General features: G+C 47.7%; 4 protein-coding genes across 9 annotated transcripts in view; 1 reads left to right on the top strand and 3 right to left on the bottom strand.

The window, feature by feature from the left end:
- LOC146202546 (uncharacterized) overlaps positions 1 to 21,125 on the bottom strand; it is a 215,239-nt gene that overhangs the window by 65,453 nt on the left and 128,661 nt on the right. The window lies entirely within an intron of this gene.
- LOC146202549 (uncharacterized) lies at positions 375 to 2,230 on the bottom strand. Its single transcript, XM_084587511.1, has 2 exons — positions 1,018 to 2,230; positions 375 to 432 (listed from the first exon to the last, which is right to left on the bottom strand). Exons 1-2 carry the CDS (start codon positions 2,067 to 2,069, stop codon positions 375 to 377), a joined length of 1,110 nt encoding a protein of 369 aa, XP_084443637.1. The 5' UTR covers positions 2,070 to 2,230.
- LOC146202548 (transmembrane protein 184B-like) lies at positions 2,249 to 3,426 on the bottom strand (the record flags this gene model as incomplete). Its single annotated transcript, XM_084587510.1, has 1 exon — positions 2,249 to 3,426. A coding segment is annotated over exon 1 (981 nt), but the record flags the coding sequence as incomplete, so codon positions are not given.
- LOC146202547 (uncharacterized) lies at positions 9,880 to 19,303 on the top strand. Of its 6 annotated transcripts, XR_014703723.1 has the most exons (7): positions 9,880 to 10,514; positions 11,374 to 11,581; positions 15,709 to 15,770; positions 16,590 to 16,750; positions 16,958 to 17,118; positions 17,328 to 17,416; positions 18,624 to 19,303. XR_014703723.1 is itself a non-coding variant. In XM_084588217.1 (6 exons), the coding sequence occupies exons 4-6, from the start codon at positions 17,050 to 17,052 to the stop codon at positions 18,907 to 18,909; spliced, it is 444 nt and encodes a 147-aa protein (XP_084444343.1). In that variant the 5' UTR covers positions 14,010 to 14,943; positions 15,709 to 15,770; positions 16,590 to 16,750; positions 17,017 to 17,049; the 3' UTR covers positions 18,910 to 19,303. The 6 variants fall into 6 exon arrangements, 3 of the variants coding, with proteins under 3 accessions (XP_084444343.1, XP_084444339.1, XP_084444340.1); XR_014703722.1 differs by lacking the exon at positions 15,709 to 15,770 and having other exon boundaries at positions 17,017 to 17,118; XR_014703721.1 differs by lacking the exon at positions 15,709 to 15,770.

Here is a 21,125-nt window from a genome sequence, read left to right as displayed (position 1 = left end):
AAGTAAGCCAAATGTCTTGTAATTGGCTGCGGTCAAGTAAGGGGCACCGTAGCGGAACTTAGCGAGCAGAATAGCGACGGTGAGGCGACGCGCTACCTCCGTCCCTGCGCCCCCCCCCCCCCCCCTCTTGCTGCTGAGCCGTTTGATTAAGTGGAGCGTTGGCCTCCATTGAGATTTTAGCTGTTGGATCCAATCCTTAGCAGTACCATGCTGATTGATGGGAACGCCAAGTACCCGGAGATAACCTTCCGGGGGTTGTGCGATGTTTTGACCGCCGAAGTGAAGGTTGACGTCCACGCCGCCAGGCGGTGGATGTATGACCAGAAATTTAGTTTTTTCTGGGGACGCGTCTCCCTATCAAACTGTTCCGGCGCTCACTCGTGGCGCTGCCTGTTCGTCGTGAGCGCTGCCCCCTGGGTTTCTGCACGGTGCCTATAGCACAGCGTTTTCACCGTATCGGCAATTTCGCAGTTACATTACCGTAGTGAGAAGTTAGAAGAAAAAAAAAATTACCGGCGATTACGTTACGTCCGAAAACGTCAACTTGCTTCTCTTCAGCAACTCTGCTTGCGTTGCGCTGTCGCAGAGGCCCACTACAAAGCGGTCTCGAAGAGCCTCATCGAGGAATTCCCCGAATTCGCATGAAGCTGCCAAACGCCGCAACTCCACTGCATATGCTGCTATGGACTCTCCCTGATGCTGGTACCGCCGACTAAACTTGAATCGTTCTGCGATGACCATGGGCTTTGGGGTGAAATGACTTCCCAGCACTTCTACGAGTTCCGCATAAGTCTTGTCCTCTGGCGTTTTAGGCTCTAGCAAAGTCTTCAGCGTCTTGTAAGCCCTCTTGCCTATTGCCGTAATAAACATCGAGACCTTAGGTCGTCGCTCACCTGGGTCTGTGATCATTACGTTGTAGCCGCGGCGAGCGAAGCAGAGGCAGAGCGACTAAGCAACATGTTTATTCGGCATGCTGGGCCGTACAGATTAAGAGACCCGCACGAGCGATCTGCGCACTGACCATTATGTTCGACTGGAACCGTCAACTTCCCTGTGACTGTTAGCGGCGACCCACCGTATGTCCTCAGCTTTATGTGGCAAGGCTCTTTAGGTAGACTGGGCCACAATTTCCTGTATAGCGTTTCTGGCACAATGGAAACAGACGCACCCGTGTCTATTTGCATGTTAACATCCTTCTTGGCTACCTTGAGACAAATTTCATAATGCCCTGGGCGTTCTGCACAAGAATAGACATTGTACAACAACACTTGGTCACAATCCGCGTCCTCCACAGCTACCGAATTAGCCGCGTCTCTAGACTTGAACTTGCACATTTTCGCCAAGTGTCCGTAACGCTTGCATGCACGACAACGATACTTGCGAAATTTGCAGTTCGATGCTCCGTGCGCTGAGCCACACCGAAAACAGACCGGCGATTCAGACACTCGGTCCCTTGCTAGTCCTGCACCGGTTGAACGCTGCTGCTGGCGTTTCCCACCGCCTGGCTTATGACGTACGCCGTCTACTGTACCTTGCGTCCCGGTCGGTTGAAATTCCCGACTTTCCTTCCGCGCTAGCTCGATGCTTTTCGCAACGTCGCAGGCGTCCGAAAACGTCAACTTGCTTCTCTTCAGCAACTCTGCTTGCGTTGCGCTGTCGCAGAGGCCCACTACAAAGCGGTCTCGAAGAGCCTCATCGAGGAATTCCCCGAATTCGCATGAAGCTGCCAAACGCCTCAACTCCACTGCATATGCTGCTATGGACTCTCCCTGATGCTGGTACCGCCGATTAAACTTGAATCGTTCTGCGATGACCATGGGCTTTGGGGTGAAATGACTTCCCAGCACTTCTACGAGTTCCGCATAAGTCTTGTCCTCTGGCGTTTTAGGCTCTAGCAAAGTCTTCAGCGTCTTGTAAGCCCTCTTGCCTATTGCCGTAATAAACATCGAGACCTTGAGGTCGTCGCTCACCTGGGAGGCCTTCAGGAAGTGCTCGAACCTTTCCACGTAGGACCCAAAATCCTCGTCTCCGTCCTCGACGAACTGGTCGAAACTTCCAAGCGTTGCCATCCCTGTGCCTCGCCCAAACGCTCTCCACGAACGCCGGTGCTTCCACGCCCGCCGCGATGAGTTTCACGCAGTACAGCAGGATCACGAACGCCGCGATGCGTTTTACGTAGTCCAGCGGGATCACGAACGCCGCGATGCGTTTTACGTAGTCCAGCGGGATCCCATCCTCGTCGCCAATCGTTGGCGTACTTGAGCGCCAACGAGGCGAAGAACATCTCAACACAGATGAGAAAGTTCTGGTAGGCGGCTGACACCGTGCCGGCACTGGCCGCTGCCGTGTTGGTGGCACCGCTGGCGCTGATGGCCGAGATGAGGCCCGCTTTCTCCAGGACTGCCAGCAGAACCCCTTGCCAGAAGGAGAGGAAGATGACCGACTTGACGGTGCAGAATTTCCAGACGGGGTCAAAGGGCGCCAGCAGGTCCTTGGTGGCAAAGTAGAACAGCACCATGCCGTACAATGCCAGCGACACACTGATGTTGTAGATTATCGTGATGTACAGGTAGCCACTGTCTGGCCTCCAGTCTCCGTCGGAGTACTTCCCAAACGGCTGCAGAATCAGCGTAATCACAGACATCAGAGGTTTCACTGCACAGAACTGCAGAGTTCCCTGTTTGCAGAGCCGGAGAAAACCAATGGTGTATGTCTTTCCAGAGAGGCAGCACGTGCCGTACCAGAAGCTTTGTTGTATTGGCTTGCCCCGGATCTCAGACATAATGTTGCTCTCGCCTCCAAGATACTCATAACAGAGGCTCAAGAAGTTGTAGATCACAAATGCTTCGTACCAGTCACGGACACTGTTGAAGTAGATGTAGTAGTTTTCCCAGAAGAAAAGCAGACTAAGCCAGGAGTCGAACGCGTAGATGGGAACTATGAACAGTATCTGTACAATCCAGCGCTGCTCCGTCGGCAACGTGTAGAACCGCAGGTGCTGGTAAATCTGGTGGCAGGTGATGAGGAGGGCGGTCCAGACGAACGCCCCCGACAGGGCTTGGGCCCCCGTCGTCTGCAGGAAGGTGGGTGGAAGGTCCTCCAGCACCTGGCTGGCGTTCTCGGCCGTCACGTTGGCCAGTACCGCCGGCAGAATCGACGTCGAGCTCACCATGCCGGCCACCGTCGTGCTGGACGGTGCCACTGTGGTGCTGCTGCTGCTGCTACTCATGCTGGAACCTCGGCTCTTGGTAGTCGACGGCTGGTGATGTTGTCAAGCCTCACGGCCTCGTCGGGTCAATTTCATTCACATGCGAAGCTCATGAAGTGCTCTGCTGCGGCGCAATTTCGACGAACCAACTTCCAGATTACGGTACAGCGCAGAAAAACCATGGCGAACACATCTCTCCGGACCCGACGTCGTCCAACACCACCCATCAAAGAATCCATCTAGACTTTGCTTTTACCGATAACCAGTGGCTCCTAGTCCTAGTGGATGTGCATTCCAAGTGGACAGAAGTGTTCGTCATGCCATCCACCTCTACCGAGAAGACCATTGAAAAGCTGCGGAGTGTCTTTGCGTCCTACGGCCTGCCAGAAGAAGTAGTTACGGACAATGGTCCACAGTTCTGTGCCAAGAATTTCGCAGACTTTCTCCGCAGGAATGGGGTGCGGCATACCAGGACGCCACCGTACCATCCCGCATCAAATGGAAGCGCAGAGCGGTACGTACAGACCATTAAGCGGGACCTTTTGCGACAGGTTCTCGACGAGAGAAGAACAGGGATCAAGAAAACCTTGCAACATCGGGTTGACCAATTTCTGTTCACGTACCGAAACACACCAACCGCAACCACGGGGCTGACACCCGCGGAATTGTTTCTGTCATGGAAGCCGCGCACACGCCTGACCTTTCTCCAACCGAACTTGGAAAAACGTATGGACGACAGGTTCTACCAGACGAAAGAGAAGGCTAACGAGAGAGGGCGGTCATGGAGATCATTTGAGGAAGGCGACCATGAGCTCGTCCAAGGACTACGTCCTGGGGAATCGAAGTGGTTGCGAGGCGTTATAGAACAGCGGTGCAGTGCATCCACCTACAATGTTAGAATAGGGCAGGAACAGATGTTTGTGCATGCTGACAACCTACGTCCGTGTTCGTTTCAAAGTGTTGAATCCGGGCCAACTGTGTATCCTTCTGTGCCTAGTTCAATGCCTGATTCTGTAACGGAAGAGTCGTCTACTAAGACCCCTTCCTTAGATACGTCTGAGCCACAGGATTCCTCAGCACCACAGCCTGCCCAAGCATCTACGTTGCGGGGACAGAACGCCAGTTCGCCTGCAAGGTCCACGCTGCCTGCACCACCGCTCCGGGAGCATGCGCCACCTCCGGACACGCCACCTCTTCGGCGCAGTGCTCGTTCTCGGAAGCCTCCTGAGCGTTATACCCCATAGAGCTGGTGTAAAACAGTTAGGGGGAAAGGGAATGAAGTATCATGTGATCGCATTGTGCGCGAATGGTATGTAGTGTCACGTGATGCTGTGACGTGTGTGAATGGCAACGCCGAGAGGGGGAGCGTGGCGCTAGTTAAGAAGTCAGCGCGCATATCGCTCGTGCGGGTCTCTTAATCTGTACGGCCCAGCATGCCGAATAAACATGTTGCTTAGTCGCTCTGCCTCTGCTTCGCTCGCCGCGGCTACAACACTTCCTAATGCGAAATTTGAGCGCAGCAAATAAGCTGTTTCACCTTTTCGATAGATTGAGGCAAAGAAATCGAGCAACACATGTATGCGCTATCGCAGATTTTTTTTTTTTTTTTTTATTTTTCACACGTATTCCTTTAACAAAGACTCCACTAACAGTTCTTGACAGTCATGAAGGAAGCTTTGTGGTCGGAGAAATAGACTGATATATGTTCGACTTGGTACACCAATGCTTGATTCTCAAAGGCGAGATCTATACAAGTGCCTCGCGAGGTTGAGCTTCTGCTTCAGCCTCGCTTACTGCTGGTTGCTCTCGACGGCGGCGATGCGCCTCCGCTTCGGCGGCGCGAACGGCAGGGTCTTCTCGGCGGCGGCGCTTAGCCTCTGCTTCGGCGACGCGTACTCCTGGATCATCTCGACGGCGGCGACGGTAAGCTTCTGCTTCGGCGGCACGCACCTCTGGATTCTGGCGGCGACGGCGCTGGGCCTCTGCTCTGGCAGCTCGTTTAGCAGCAGCAGACGGAGGACTTCCACCGGTACGTCGTCTCGCTCATGGCTCAGAAAGAACTGGAAGATAATTTCGCAGTGGCGAACGGCAGCGGCAATTTCGGCTCGGGCGGTGCACATATACAGATCCGCCGCCACCGATCTGGCTCTCTGAATGCCACCGCACAGGGGTTGCATTGGAGGAGGAGCGAAGAAAGGAATTAAGTTCGAGCCGGCGCTTTGACAACCGGAGACTCGCAGGAAGAGGGGGGAGGGGGGCGGCGTGTACACCCAGCGGCAAACGATGGGGGCAGAAGCGCGCGCAGCAAGCGGACAACGCGATAAAGGGAGGAGGGAAGAGATGGCAGCGACTGACTGATGCTGCTGACGCCGATAGTGAGTCAACCCCAGCTGCGGAGTTGGTTTCAGGGACAACGCCGCCGATGCCGACGCAAACAATATGATACCCTTGCTTCCGCAGCGCCAAGAACCAGGTCTAGCCGTGGGAAGGTGGTCACGTATTCGTCGACGTGCCGGGGCCTACGTGAAATTAACCGGCGCGTCGGCAACTGAAGAGCATCCTATCCGCCACACAGGAACAGGGGGGGGGGGGGGGGGCGGGGGGGGACCCTCCCCTATTTCTGCATGGCGGCGACGGTGTTTTATGCAGTCACGTTATCTTGACTCTCTAGCGGCGTCAGCGGTATCAGTCGGTCGCTGCTAGCGCTGGGGGGATGAAAGGGGGGCGGAGCTGGTTACGAGGCCGACGCCGACGCGAAACCCAGGAACGGACGCCAAAGAGCTGCGCTCTAAAAGTGATGATGATGACAGTGGCCACGAAACATAAAAGTGGTACAAAAATTATGCGTAAAAAGACTACATGCTTGTCAATAACATTTTAGAGCGCAGCTCTTTGGCGTCCGTTCCTGGGTTTCGCGTCGGCCTCGTAACCAGCTCCGCCACCCTTTCATCCCCCCAGCGCTAGCAGCGACCGACTGGTACCGCTGGATGCCGCTAGAGAGTCAAGATAACGTGACTGCATAAAACACCGTCGCCGCCATGCAGAAAGAGGGGAGGGTCCCCCCCCCCCCCCCCCCCCCCCCTGTTCCCTAGTAGCACACTTTGTTGCCTCAATGTGGCCGCAATGTTTGCTTTCAACATTGCCTTAACGTGGCTAGTGTCCTCTTTTTGCCACGTTGATGCAACATACATAAGACAACATTGAAGCAACATTGCACCAATGTTACAACAACCTTTAGTCAATGTTTAAGCCACTTTTGAAGACGATATTAATGCAACATGGCTGCAACATTTTCTTAATATTGGTACAACTTTTTATTTGCACACATGCAACATTCCCATGACAACGTTAGTGCAATATTGCTGCAAAGTTACTGTAATGTTTCAGAAACTTTCAGGCAGCATTCCAAGCTACTGAAATATTCTGCCGCATTGATGGCCACTAGCTATCGATGCTTGGTGTTCAATAAATTTATCTTGTGAAAGGCTAAACCATGTGCAATGGTATCGCCGTACCACAATGGTTATGGTAGCTTAAGGTCGCAAGAATGAGCAACTGAACATTACTCGTTGCCACACGGCAGTGCGGTGGCAGAGTACGAATACCTAAAAGGCTGCACTGGACAACACAGCTTTTCCCCACTTTTCAAGCCGCTTGCTCTGAATGAGACCTTAAATGTAATATTCATCAGCTCTGTACCAGTGCTCATTTAGATGCTATAAGCAGCTGTGACCTGAAAATGGCACTGAAAGTGGTTATTCTGGCAATTAGAATGATTTATATATATGCATGTGCATTACAAATAACCATCATTAACCATCATTTGTGTTTTAGCACTATTTTTTTTTGTCAAGAATTTATTCAATTAGCCTAACAGCAAGCTTGATTCCAGTATACTCATTAGCTTGACATACAGCAGCTAGTGTCACAAATGTAAGACATTTACTTCAAGACAATCGTTTTATGCAGAAACTTGCAACAATCATACATAGCACGCAGCCGATTTGGCTACTCAAGAACAGGAAGCACAAAAAATGTCAACAGTTACTAAGCACATCAGCATAGCTTTAAAATGTGCATGTCCCTCAACTTGAGTTTTACAAATATGACACTTTAATAAATTATTAAATGCAGAAACTTGCAACAAAATATAAAACAGCAGTACTGCCTATTCAGAAAAAGGAAGCAGATATATAACATACTGAACGTTTACACAGGCACATTGGCATAGATTGAAAAATGTGCCACACGAGCCTACACTTCAGACAAGATTTATTTTATTTAATTACTTTATAAAGTAACTTGCAACAAAGCTACAAAGCAACACATAGGCTACTCAGGAACAAGAACCAGAGATAATGTTTTGAACAGTTACTGGGCACAATAGCATAGCATGAAAATGAACCCACCCCCCCTCAACTTGCATTTACAAATATAAAACACTTCAGTAAACTATTTACGCAAACACTATAACACAGTGTAGCACTATTTTGTGCAGAAACTTGACACAAATATACAAAGTAGGAGTACAACCTAGTTCGGTATTCAGAAACAAGCAGACGTATTATGAACAGTAGAGTCATTACTAGTTTAATCCTTCCTTCTTTGGACATGCGTCATTGCACTGGAAAACTGCAAACAAGTATTGTCAGCATTTGACTGAACAATTTAGCATGTCTAAAAATGCTTGTGCCCTGGTAGCCTCCAGCTGGTCACGATGAGGGGGTCTTCCAAATCATGATGCTGTCACAAGTGAAGCTGCATCCCTGAAAAAAAAAAAAAAAAAAAAAAAATCGAATTGCTAAGCTAAGCATCTTGGTGGGCACATCTCTAATTACAAAAAAATTTACGCTGCTCTATGAACACAGACATGGACAACTGTCACGACCATTATCAGGACTGACATCTGCCGAACAGTTTTCTAGTTCGTCGTTAACAGCCTCTGCTATTCTTCGTCGTTGCCGGATCGACACTTCGCTTAGCGAACACTTCACTCTCTTCATGATACAATGAATGTAACACTTTACCAAACTATCACGGAGGGCATGGGTAACACATGCATATATGCACTACTGGCTTTGTGCCAGGCAACACGTGTCACAGCTCAACAACGTAGGTTATAAATCACTCACCACTGATGTTATCCTTTGTGCAGGCCTCCGTCATTTCAGCTGAATTCTCATGAAGCCGCAATGCAACACAGCAGCAAGAACACGGCGACCAGAAGAAAACTATGCTAGAATAAGGGAAACACACGTGAGCCATGGAGGAAGGAAAATGCTCCATGCACGTGAAGAATTTGCCGCGATCGCCGCTTACACGCGGTTTGGCAGGAATGGCTCTCGGCGCGACCGCGATTTCGACTTGATTTGGATTCGCGACGATCTTCATGACCATTAGGCTGCGGTGCATTAGTGAAAACAGAACTAAATTTCTTCAGCAGTTATAATTTTAGTCCGCATGTTTAATTGAATAATAATGCAATCTCATCAGTCTAAATATATTGCATATAAATATAGTATATATATTTCTATCTCAGTGTAACAAAGTTGAGTACACTTGTACTGTTCATCGCATGCACATGACATGCAAGGTTGCATTCAAACTCAAAAATAAATAAACATTGTCATACGGGGAAGTGACAAGGTCAGTGGAGTGACCTAATACCGGCTTTTCTGTTTGGGCTGCAGAAATAGTCTGAAAGAAGGACAGTTAGCCAATAAAGTAAATGTTATAGTAATGTCATCGTATGTGGTTCAACATTTATACATCATTTGACAATATTGCTGCAATGTGGAAAGACCACTTTAGAGCAACATTGCCAGCATGTTACTTGTTAACATTGCAGCAACGTTATCGAATGTTGAAAGTTTTCGCATTATGTTGGATAAATGTAGTCCAATGTTATCGCAACATTGTACAACATTGACAATGTTGCTGCAATGTTACAGAAACATATTGTGCTACTAGGGTTCCTGTGTGGCGGATAGGATGCTCTTCAGTTGCCGACGCGCCGGTTAATTTCACGTAGGCCCCGGCACGTCGACGAATACGTGACCACCTTCCCACGGCTAGACCTGGTTCTTGGCGCTGCGGAAGCGAGGGTATCAATTGTTTGCGTCGGCATCGGCGGCGTTGTCCCTGAAACCAACTCCGCAGCTGGGGTTGACTCACTATCGGCGTCAGCACTATCTCTTCCCTCCTCCCTTTATCGCGTTGTCCGCTTGCTGCGCGCGCTTCTGCCCCCATCGTTTGCCGCTGGGTGTACACGCCGCCCCCCTCCCCCCTCTTCCTGCGAGTCTCCGGTTGTCAAAGCGCCGGCTCGAACTTAATTCCTTTCTTCGCTCCTCCTCCAATGCAACCCCTGTGCGGTGGCAATCAGAGAGCCAGATCGGTGGCGGCGGATCTGTATATGTGCACAAAAAAAAAAAAAAAAAATTCTGCGATAGCGCATGTGTTGCTCGATTTCTTTGCCTCAATCTATCGAAAAGGTGAAACAGCTTATTTGCTGCGCTCAAATTTCGCATTAGGAAGTAACGTAATCGTCGGTAATTTTTTTTATATTAATATGTACTACGTTCTAGCGAACAGTCCAGCGTCTTTTGAAAATTATAGCAGCGCGCTCATAGTCACAACATGGTTAGAACACTATAACATGGTAGAAGGTCACAACGCCTGCCGTTCCAGATAGGCAGTCTCAACATAGAGAAAGAGATTGGTCTCAATCCATAGCCAACTGAATTTCTGCGCTGTTGTCCTGTTGTTCCTTGTCCGCCGAAGTGTTCGCCGGTTCCTTGTGTACTCAGGCATATACCTTGTTCAGGCTTCCGATCTAGATATGGCACAATGCAGTGCACTCACCGACCCGCTCCTTCTCGGCACTCTCACATGGAGAGAGGATAAGTATGCATGCGCGTCCCTAATGGAGCCGGAGACGCTCCGAAATCTGGGAGCGCGTGGCCTTTTGAATATTGACCGAATAGAGGACTGCGATTTTGAGCGGCATTTCAGGTTCAAGAAGACCGATTTCTATCATCTGTCTTCTTGCCTGATGGTGCCGAACGATTTCGTTAGCGCCCAGCGCGTGACTGTGCCAGGCCATGAGGCGCTTTGCATGGCACTGCGGCGGCTGGCCTATCCGAACCGCCTCTTTGACCTCGAGGTAATGTTCAACCGCCACCAGTCTGTGATCTCGAGTGTGGTGAATAAGGTGCTAGCCCATGTCGAGCACTACTTCGACCACCTTCTTCAAGACCTGAGCACCCATTCGTGGCTCACTGTGACTTCTCTAGAACGCTTCTGTGAGGTAAGGAAATTTTGCTTGATGAGTTCTGAACGCTGTACCCTATTTTCGCGGTTCTAAGCGTGCCCCGAACTCCGCAGAAAAAGAAATAAAATTATGGGGAAAAAAGTTTGCATGAGAATCCGTTTTTGAGAAGAGAGCGTAGACAAGCTTGCCAGGGCGCTTGTGTACTCAGTCTCGAGCAGGAATTCACGAGGTGCGGCGCCATCTCCAGCTTGTTTTGCTGCGTTCCGACCCTACACGACAGCTAGCATCGCAGGACGCCAAAGGCCAACAGAAAGCTCCCTATCAGCGTGTTGTCACGTGGGCCAGGAATATTTCGGCAAGTTGAGTAGACATCGCGGCCCCGCGTTGCTTTGTTTGATATCAGCTGTTCGACATCCGCAACGGAGGCCGGAATGAGTTTGAAGAGGGCTGCCACATTGAACTTCAAGCGCACTTCAATCTTTCGCGCGCGTCTCGTCGAGATATCGAGGAAAAAACAGGAATGGGGGGGGGGGGGGCGTTATATTTCGAATCTGAGAACCCCCATCACTTTGGGCATCACGATCGTGACAAAAGGGGATGCTTAGAATCGAGTAACTACGGTAGTAAGAAATATCAGGCATGTGCTCCAGTAGTACCAGAATCATTCATACAGGCTCACAAAGATTCGAGCAATGCATCCTGACTAATTTAGTGTCAGAGCTTTTGTATGAATTGTTTGTAGCCACATCATCATAAATCTTCCAAAGTTGAATGCAGTTACATTATGTAAAAACTTTTCATTGCCTCAAACCCAGTAATGTTAGCAAGTAGTGAAACAAAAGATACAGCAAAATGTGACAATCAAAATCATTTTATGATCACTTTTTCTTTTCAGGCCGTGCACGCTAAAGGAGCCCCGCTTAAAAACTGTTGGGGGTTTATAGATGGTACTGCCCGCAAAATTTGCCGACCCACATCAGAGCAGCAAGAAGATTTTTCAGGCCATAAACGCTGCCATGTTCAGAAATACCAGGCTGTAATGTGCCCCAATGGCATAGTTTGCCAGCTGGACGGGCCTTTACGGGGCCGGAGGCACGATGCAGGTAGGTGCATATATTTTGTATGAGCTTGCTTAGTATGAAGCTGCTTGAACATATTACGGATTTAAGGAACAGCCCAGATAAGAATTATGCGCAGGAGGCCTGAAATCTTGAGGATGCTACATTGAGGTGACATCAAGAACCATAACCATGGGTTAAAGATGCTGCGCACTGATGACTAAAGGAAGTTAACGTTAGATATGGTTTTAACCTGAACTAGGCAAATTCTCATCCTCAATTAACAGTCCACTGTGTCTTCATGGCTGCCTGTTATATCCTTCTGACCGACACAGTTCTCATTATCTTTTCACCCCCATGCAATACTGCATAAGCAGCGACACATGTAGCGCCTTGATTCAGTGTTTAGATAACAGCAGAGGTCTGAGCAGCTTTTCTAAAAAGTGCAAACTTCTTTGCCACGATGAAAGCTCATCACCAAAATCTACATATTAAATGCAGGGTATGGAGTTTCAGTTCTTGCAATTTAGTAACTTGGCAGATTTGTTTTGATGTTTTTTCATAAATGAGTGCTGACTTTTTTGAGTGACAGTGTACTACCTGTGCATGCTGAAATCTCACTTGGGGTCTATTTTGGCAAGTTTGTCAGTAATAACAAGCTAGTTGCCATTAATCGATTCCAGAAATGGTAGTACTTAGAGCTATAAATTAGGAGGAATTGCGATTGTCACTACAAAAGTAATGCGTGTTTCATGAGATAGGTGGCAGACAATATGCTCTGCGTATCCTTTGAGGTTGTGCCGCCTGGCGGCGGCATTACAAAACTCAGGCAGGGCTACCTGGCTGCCTTTCTCCTTGGGTTTCTACACAGTCAAAGGCTTTAACGCACAAAAATTGTGATCGTTCAGTTCATATGGTTCAAATGGAACTTGGGTCATGTCTAGAAACAACTGTTGTGAAATGAAGTGCTCTAACAGCTATAAAAGCTCCTTGGGAACGCATTTCTTCAAGTTTCCTGGCTGGCCTTATGAACAGGAGCAATGATAACAGTGGATTGTTTCTGGGCGGAGAAAAAGGTTCTGCTCACATCTCGATGCTTTTGTAATTATTTAAGTCACTTTTATGGTGCTGCTATGAAATGTTTATTGTCCCATTATGCGTACCCCCTCAAAGAGCATCAGTTAGTTTTAACTGCTTTTTTCTTTAGTTCTATGTGAGAGGCAGTTGCATGCTACTTGCCACTCAGAGACCACATCATGTGCTCAGCAATTTTTTTTTTTTTTTTTCAAACTGAATGCAGCATGGATCGGATCATGTCTCACGCGTGGCTTTGGATCGTTTCTGAGCTCTTTATGCACGTGCCTGTGTGTTTAACTGCTACCGAGCTGGGAAGCGTTGCTACTGTGCGCACGCTACTTTTTCGAGATTTGGCACCGCTCCCGTAATTTCTCACCTAGCTGCAGAGTGTCATTTGCTGCAGATTTTTGTATTTGCGCAGAGATTTCTGTCTAGTTGGCATGAAGTCGGCACATTCGTGCACGTTTCACAGCATTGTGATTGTCTGATTATGACTCGGAAAATAGGTCATGATTGTGACATTTCCTGAATGTCCTCTTGCATTATGCCCCATTTGCAATTGGAAAGATATATTTGCGTGGATTCATTCTTAACACGTCGTGTCATTTCTGTTGACGCATATTTGCTTTGTGATTGCGTTTAGTAGTGTTTTGTTTCGTTTAGTTTTGTTTAGCACAAGTGGAAAGGGTAGAGATGCTGCTCGAGGAGGCTATGCCTGGAGCCCTCGTATTCCAAAGAGAAGGTCTTGCTCAGTTTAAATGTGTTAATAAGGGACGTGAACCAGGGACAAGTGACGGCCCTTAATTCAAATGCAGACAGAGCGTAAAGGCCGCTGTACGGTTGCTTTTTGACGCGATCCGTCGTCCGCAGAAAAGTTGACTCTAATTTGATCCGCACATGCTGATCCGCAAGGCGACCGGATTGCAGGCGATGTCTCTGGCTCCTCTCCTCGATCACGCCACCACCGGGGCAATACGGTCGCCAGCGGTGCGAAGCGAAGAGATAAGCAAAGTGTGATTGTCACTTTGCCACAAAAACCAATAATACTTGGCGCGCATGGCTAATACTGGTGTTCCTATCTACTGTGAACATTTCCCCGTTGGATCATTTGCGCTGAGCTAAAGAGTGATCTTCCAACCGATGAAATGTACATACTTTTACTGCTTTTACTGGCGCTCTACTTGAATGTTTTCAAAATCAAGGATTTTGCATTAATTCATTCATTCATCATAGTATTGCTTCTTTGTTCATTGTCTGCTTGGTCTTTTTTTTTTAAAGCCCGGCGTGGTTAACACTTTTTTCTCCATCGTTCAGTGTATCCGGGCTACAGATGCAAAATGCACGCACGCGGCCATGTGGTGTCGCTGCGCTCGCTGGCGCTTGTCGGTTCTCGCCAGCCGAGGGTAACAGCTGACTTAACTTCGCGCCCTCCCTCTCTCTTTCTGGATGAGCCCGTATAGTGTGCGGGCTTCGTTTTCACGTGTGCGAAGCCCGGTTGGGTTCGGCGAGGGCACTCGGTATAGCAACGGTGCTAATTGCCCTTCTGAAGCTGATATAAGTCGCCTTTTTCACTGTATAATTATATGTGGTTGTGTTCTGTCATCCGGTCATCCGCTGCTAAAACGCACCAGCACAATTGCGCTTTTCTGCGTGTTTTATGCGCCTGTAAAATAAGGATTGATAATGCACCACTAAATTTTGATATGCTTCTTTCGAGGTGCCTTGCATCCTGCCACTTAACGCGCCGTGGCTCCCGCACAAATATATGGAAAAGCTTGTGAACCATTTGAAGCCCACTTATCTCTCTTTTTGGTTTGCAAAGCGTATGTTAGTGTCCTGGGTAAGCTTTGTATCAATTAATGATTGTAATGAGTTCTTGCATTTGGGGTTTAAGTAATAAACTATAATGAAACCTTCCTCAAGCTTAGCCATTAGGCGCTCATGATTGCTCACAATCGCGGAACACTTGATTTCGGGGCAAAACTCTCTTGAAAACCTAGCGCATTCGTCGTATAAGTGAACAGTGCCCACTATCAACTGTTTTTTGTTAACTGCAGTTACCAAGAAGAGCGAATAGCATTCTTGTTATGCTGAGCGCCATCACTCAGCACAACCAGTCGAGCTTCGCACACGTGAAATCGCAGCGTACATATCACGAAAGCCTATGTTTGATCATCCAAAGAGCGAGAGTGAGGGCGCGAAGCTACGTCAGCTGCTGCACCCTTGGAGCTGACAAGCACAGGCAGGCACCAGCGAAAGCAATGCCGCCCCACGGCTGTGCGCCTACTCCGGCAGCCTTCGAAGCAGCCTGGTTACTTTAGGCAAAGACGGTACTTCAAACACAGGGCGTTTAAATGAAGTAAATTAGCGGGAGTTTATATCCCTGGGCTAATAAAACTACAGTGCAGCGTCCATACCTTCTACTAACAATTGCGGAAATCTTTGGAGTAGCCAGGTGTAGCAATCAGACATGTGGTGTGGGGTTCTGATTTGCAGGGCATCGAGGGCGTCACACACGGTTAAACATGCTCTTCATCAATCCATCTGCGGGTGTTTGGCAGGATAGGCACATTGAAGGAAGGAGAGAGAGAAAAAACCTTAGAAGGGGAAGAAAGGCCATGGATGACAGCATTGTGTTCGGACCAATCAGTGACCATGATTTTGGCTAATCAGCGTCAAGTCATGAAAGAAGTGATGTGAGATCAGTCCATTCTAGTGTGTTGCATCAGCGACACCGCATGCATGGAATCCCATTCTGAAAAGCTGTCGCAGTAAAAAATGGTTAAGAAATTGTCATTAGCATTGTGGATGTTACAACCTTGGAGACACAGATGGCGACATGATTTCACAATTTGCAATTCTCGACCATTGTTTTGCCGTCTGACGGCCTGCACGAGACAATGTCCATTTAGGTCCGGCGCATATAAAGTGCGCTGGTATTACTCCTGAATAGCATATCGAAGATGTCTACTCTCCTTCATGATATGATGTCATGCAAAGGGCCAAAAACACAATTAGAACGTTGTGAAATTTTTGCGTACCGTTTGTGTGTTCCTTTTAAATATGAAGTCCTAACACTGTCACTTTGTTGCTAGCCTACATAACAAGATGATGCGCCTGGGTGCGTTAAGGATAAAAACATCAGCATTGAAAAAAGGTGACTGCAGCCTTAGTTGTTTCTTTGTAATTATATACAAATCTAAATAATATTCACTTGCCTTGTAGTTACCATATGTGGCATGCTCGTTCTGTGGGCATGCTCTTGATTTGCAGGCATGCCGTCACTAACAACTAGACTGGTAATTTAGGTTTTGCGTTATTTCCAGTTGTATATACGTTGCTATTATTGATATTTGCCCTTGCCATGCAAGCCTGAGTCTAATATGTTTCACTACGCTCGCGCTACTGACTTGCTTAGCATGGCCGCACAAAAAAGTGACAGTACTCGTAAAATGGAGCCCATGTGATTGAGGACAGGCAGATGTTAGTACTGAGTTGAGTACACCGCATCGAGCTTTGGAAAAGAAATGCTGCCTGCCTTGCTTTCTCGAGCTCATGGGGCTCATACAAATCGCAGCTGTCGGTAATCATACACGGATGTTGATCGGACTGCGACGTTAGATTGGCCATGAAAATAAAATGAGTGAAACGTGCCTTGTGCATATGCTCCCTTTGATAAACCTTCATGAGAACTTGTTACGTGGAATCCTGGTGTGATTAAACGCCGACATAGCTGAGCACCCACAGCAGGCGTCAAGGCATGGTTCTAAATTCTCGCTTGCATTTCTTTGCTCCTAAACTCTTCCACATCGGTCTGTAGAGCTGTCATAAAATCCAAATGTCATGTGAGCTCGTGTTTTTATTGCCCGGTAGCTGTTGAATCCCCTTTTGATGCACGCATATTTTTTTTTTGCATTCACTAACTGGTATTTAATGTGAATTTGTTTTCACCTGAATATGATGCACATCTTTTCAGGCCCAACTGGAGACTCAACCTTTGCACCCAGCGTCTAGCGATTGGTGTCGTATCGGCAGGCGGCAAGCCAATGTATCACAGCTTTCGTCCCGATAGCCGAGGCACTCTCCCTTGGAACGCATCCGTCTGCGGTGCAGTTGCTGCCTCTGCCAACAGCTTTCGTAAGTTGGCGTATCACTGCTGCCGCATGCATGTCTCTTCCTTTTGGGCTTACTGCAACTGTGCGGACGAATAGGCGGGCGATAAAAATTTGCCACGAGGAGCTAGCGTTAGTCCCCTTTTGATGCACGCATTTTTTTTTTTTGAATTCACTAACTGGTATTTAATGTGAGTTTGTCTTCACCTTAATACGATGCACATCTTTTCAGGCCCAACTGGAGACGCAACCTTCGCACCCAGCGTCTAGCGATTGGTGTCGTATCTGCAGGTGGCAATCCAATGTATCACAGCTCTCGTCCCGATGGCCGAGGCACTCTCCCTTGGAACGCATCCGTTCGCGGTGCAGTTGCTGCCTCGGCCAGCAGCTTTCGTAAGTTGGCGTATCAATGCTGCCGCATGCATGTCTCTTCCTTTTGGGCTTACTGCAACTGTGCGGACGAATAGGCGAGCGATAAAAATTTGCCACGAGGAGCTAGCGTTAGTCCCCTTTCAGTGCACACATTTTTTTTTTTTTTGCATTCACTAACCGATATTTAATGTGAGTTTGTTTTCACCTGAATATGATGCACATCTTTTCAGGCGCAACTGGAGACGCAACCTTCGCACCCAGCGTCTAGCGATTGGTGTCGTATCGGCAGGCGGCAAGCCAATATATCGCAGCAGCTTTCGTAAGTTGGCGTATCACTGCTGCCGCCTGCATGTCTCTTCCTTTTGGGCTTACTGCAACTTTGCGGACGAATAGGCGAGCGATAAAAATTTGCCACGAGGAGCTAGCGTTAGCCAAGGTGCTATGCAGCTGTGCTCTCTGGGGAGACACGCCTGATTTCTTTAACTCAGGATCAGTTTCCATGCATAGCGTTCGCGACCTGGTCACAAATAACCGAGCCATCTTTAATGGTAGACCGTGGAACATCAAAGTTGTTTTTTTCCACTGGTATGCGGGAAGTGTACCAGTGAACTAAAGCAAGTGAAGGAGCATCAGGTGTGGACGCCGAAAGGGAAAAAGTGGAAAAAGGGCTTGACTGCATCTGCTATAGATAACCCAAGGTCACGAATAACAGCATATATTATCCTTCACCTTTTATATAAACTTTGAGGCCAAAAAAATGGATATAGCGGTGATATCTTTGTGTCAGGTGAATTCCACATTCTTTCAGTTACAAGTAAGGCTGTTTATTATGGGATATAGTGAACGGAGTAAATGGCATTTCTCGAAACAGTGTGTGAATTAGCATGTCATCTGCCATTTCTGTGGAGGTAGTTCCCCATCAGGAGTAAAATTTTGTCTGTAATTTCGAATGCAATATGTTCCTTGGAAATAGAAGTTATGGTCATGCTTATTCAGGGGTTCACTTGATAAGCAGTGGCATTTTTATGTTAATTTTTTCATTATTCATACAATTTAAAAAAAAAACAATTGCGCAAAACTTCCTGCTAACATGTTTATTATTTTGAGGCGAAAAAAGCATCAAATGGTTGTCCTTAAGGGCTGCATAACCAATTCAAGCGGGATATTATTTATTTCTGATGGAAACACCAATTCGCTTCTGAAACACTTAGCACAGGGGAGCGCAGTGATCTGTGGAATGGAAATTAATAGACAGGTCGAGAAAAGCAAGGAATAGTGGGCTGGGTAACAAGCATGAATTCAACGTACCTTCACTGAGGTCAAGAAGAAATTCTCACAAGGGTAGGGAATTTAATGTGGAAAGCAATAATTCGATGGCCCCAGAAATAAACGCAATTGGATGTGTCAGGCTTGGGTGGAGGAGTACATCTCTGTGCGGTGTGCAAGGACGACTCCAATGCAGTGGACAAGCCTGAGCTCGGCAAAGTGTACGCAGCCCATTTTCGTGCCGACCTCTCCTTTTACAGAGCCGTGCTGACCTCTCCCGAGCCCCTTCCATCTGGAGAGCTTCAGGTACGCTTCGTTGACTTCGGCAACGAGGACCAAGTGTACCTGACGGAGTTAAGAGACATGGAAAATCTGGGCGACTTCCTAGTGCGCCTTCCTCATCAGGCACTGGAGTGCCGGCTGCGAAACTTCACTTGCGACGATGGATTCTTCTGGACTGAGAAGACATCCACAGCATTGCTCGACATCATTACGGAAGTGAATAAACATTGTGGGGCTTCCACTGCGTTGACGGGATGGAAATGAAACTGTCACTTATACTTGCTGCACTCTTTTACCTCATTTAGACAGCCTGACGAGAGGCTGGAGCAACTCGACGAAGGCTCAAGGAGTTCCGTGCTGAAAATTACGCCTCGACTCTGGACTCGCTTCCTTGAGTTTGACATACCGCCCCAACAGCTGTGGTGGTAATGGTGGATGTATTATCAGCATTCTCTGGTATTATGGTGGATTATAGTATTATGATGGATGTATTATCAGCATTCTCTTAAGGATATAAAAGAGAACTGTATTGTGTACATATTGTTTTGTGCCTCTTCCCAGTTTTATAACATAGCTCAGCTTTCATATTTGCCTCAACTCCTTGAAACTTGAGGCGAATGTTATCTGTGTATGGGAGGAATTATACTACAGAGATACCTAAGCACTGCCGAAGGGTTGACGCGATGGTGTGCATATTTTTCTGACACGTCTGGAGACTGTTGGCGCGATGCCAGGTCACGGTAACAGCGGCCTTTCCACGGAAGTAACTGTATTCGCTATTGCGTAAAATTTGCGACGCTTAACTTCGCTTAAGTCATTTAGGACGTGCAAAAGCACTGTTAGACATGGTTTGGCATTGCTTTTCTGGGCAGTCTGGTATTTTTGCCAAAGTGTTAAACATACTTAGTTAGTTTGGTCTTATTCAATATAACGTGTCTTCCCGCGGTACAATTTTTCAGCACCTATTTTCAGGTCGGGCTTCCCTTTGTTATCGAAAAGGTAATCGCACATATGTTATCCGTGGCATGATACTGACATCATGCTGGATTCGTAGTGCGTGAAACAGGAGCAAGCTACTGCCTGTAAATCTCATAATTAAAAAATGACAACATAAATGGACATTAAACAAAATGAGAATAAGAACGCCTTACAAGACCTCGCACACCCGTGCCACAGAGGTACGTTCGTATGATTATCTGTGGAAGCGGGGCTTTAATGCAGGGTTCTCTTTATTTATAGGGATTAAGCAAGTAGTAAAGTACATGTACACAGGCAAGGATCCGCAAGCAGACTCTCAGTCAGGAGACATGAACCTTACTGCTCATACCTTTAAAGGCCGAGCTAAAAGGTCTCAAAATTTTTTATTTGATTTTAAAGATCATCGCCCCAAAGAGACATCGAGGATGCGGGATGGCACAGTGGAGGAATAAAGCAATTTCCGCCGCCTGCGGCTTTTTAACGTGCACTTGCATCACACAGTGGACTGAAGCATTATATTTCGCCTGCATCCGCCCTAAAAACTAATTTGCAGAGCGGGACGGTCATCACTTCTAATCGTGATGCAACTGCGAAATATTGCAAGAAACTGTTATGGACAAATTGAAAGCACTGGTCTAATAGTTGGACAGCAGCAAAGCAAGGGAAGGAAAGTGTAGCAGGGGGCGGCAGAAAGTTAGGTGGGCGGATGAGGTTAAGAAGTTTGCAGGGGTCAAGTGGATGCAGCTAGCACAGAACCAGGTTAATTGGAGAAATGTGGGAGAGGCCTTCGCCCTGCAGTGGGTAAAGTCAGGCTAATGATGATGATGATGAATGCGGACCATTGGACATATATACTGTTTGCACCGGCTTTGTAGAATGGCCGACTGCTTCGGGCATTCGGTCTGGGCACATTCAAATGGAGCGTGGTTGTCGGCGTGGGACAATCAAATACAGCATGCAAACATTTCTGCAAGAAGATAGCGTCCCGTAACTCGCGTCATGTAGAGAGTGAAATAAGTTTTAGAGACTACAACAGGCGGCTGTAGTCAAAGCAGTATTGCCGACCGAAATGTCGATCATAAAGAATCCGAATGAAGCGCTTTTGTGCACGTTCACAGCGGCACACAGTGCAATTGTCAGAGTTCCAGACTGCACTGCGAAAGTTCAACCTTGACAAGACAAGCGATTTGTGCAGGAGCAGAAAGCAGTTTTTCGACCTGAAATTCCTTGTAGCACGTGTAATGATGCCTAAAGACCGGAAGCTCGAGCATGTTACGTTGTTAACCTGGGCGTTAAATGTCGGCTGCGAATCCAGGTATATATCCAAGTTGCGGACAACATCAACGCGACGTACAAGATTGCCATCTGCACTGTAGTTATGCAGCATTGACTTCTTCCTTCTAGCGAAGGAAATAGCTATCGTTTTGCTGCAGTTCAGCATCAAAGCTTCGTGCGCTCCATTTGCATACTGAGGTGACATCTTTCTGTAACTCATTAGTCTA

Source organism: Amblyomma maculatum, chromosome 1 (assembly GCF_055883805.1).
Source record: "Amblyomma maculatum isolate TAMU_Amacu chromosome 1, ASM5588380v1, whole genome shotgun sequence".
In the NCBI taxonomy this organism is placed as follows: Eukaryota; Metazoa; Arthropoda; class Arachnida; order Ixodida; family Ixodidae; genus Amblyomma; species Amblyomma maculatum.
Note: the sequence above shows the minus strand (reverse complement) of the source record. Positions and strands in the feature narration are given on the sequence as shown.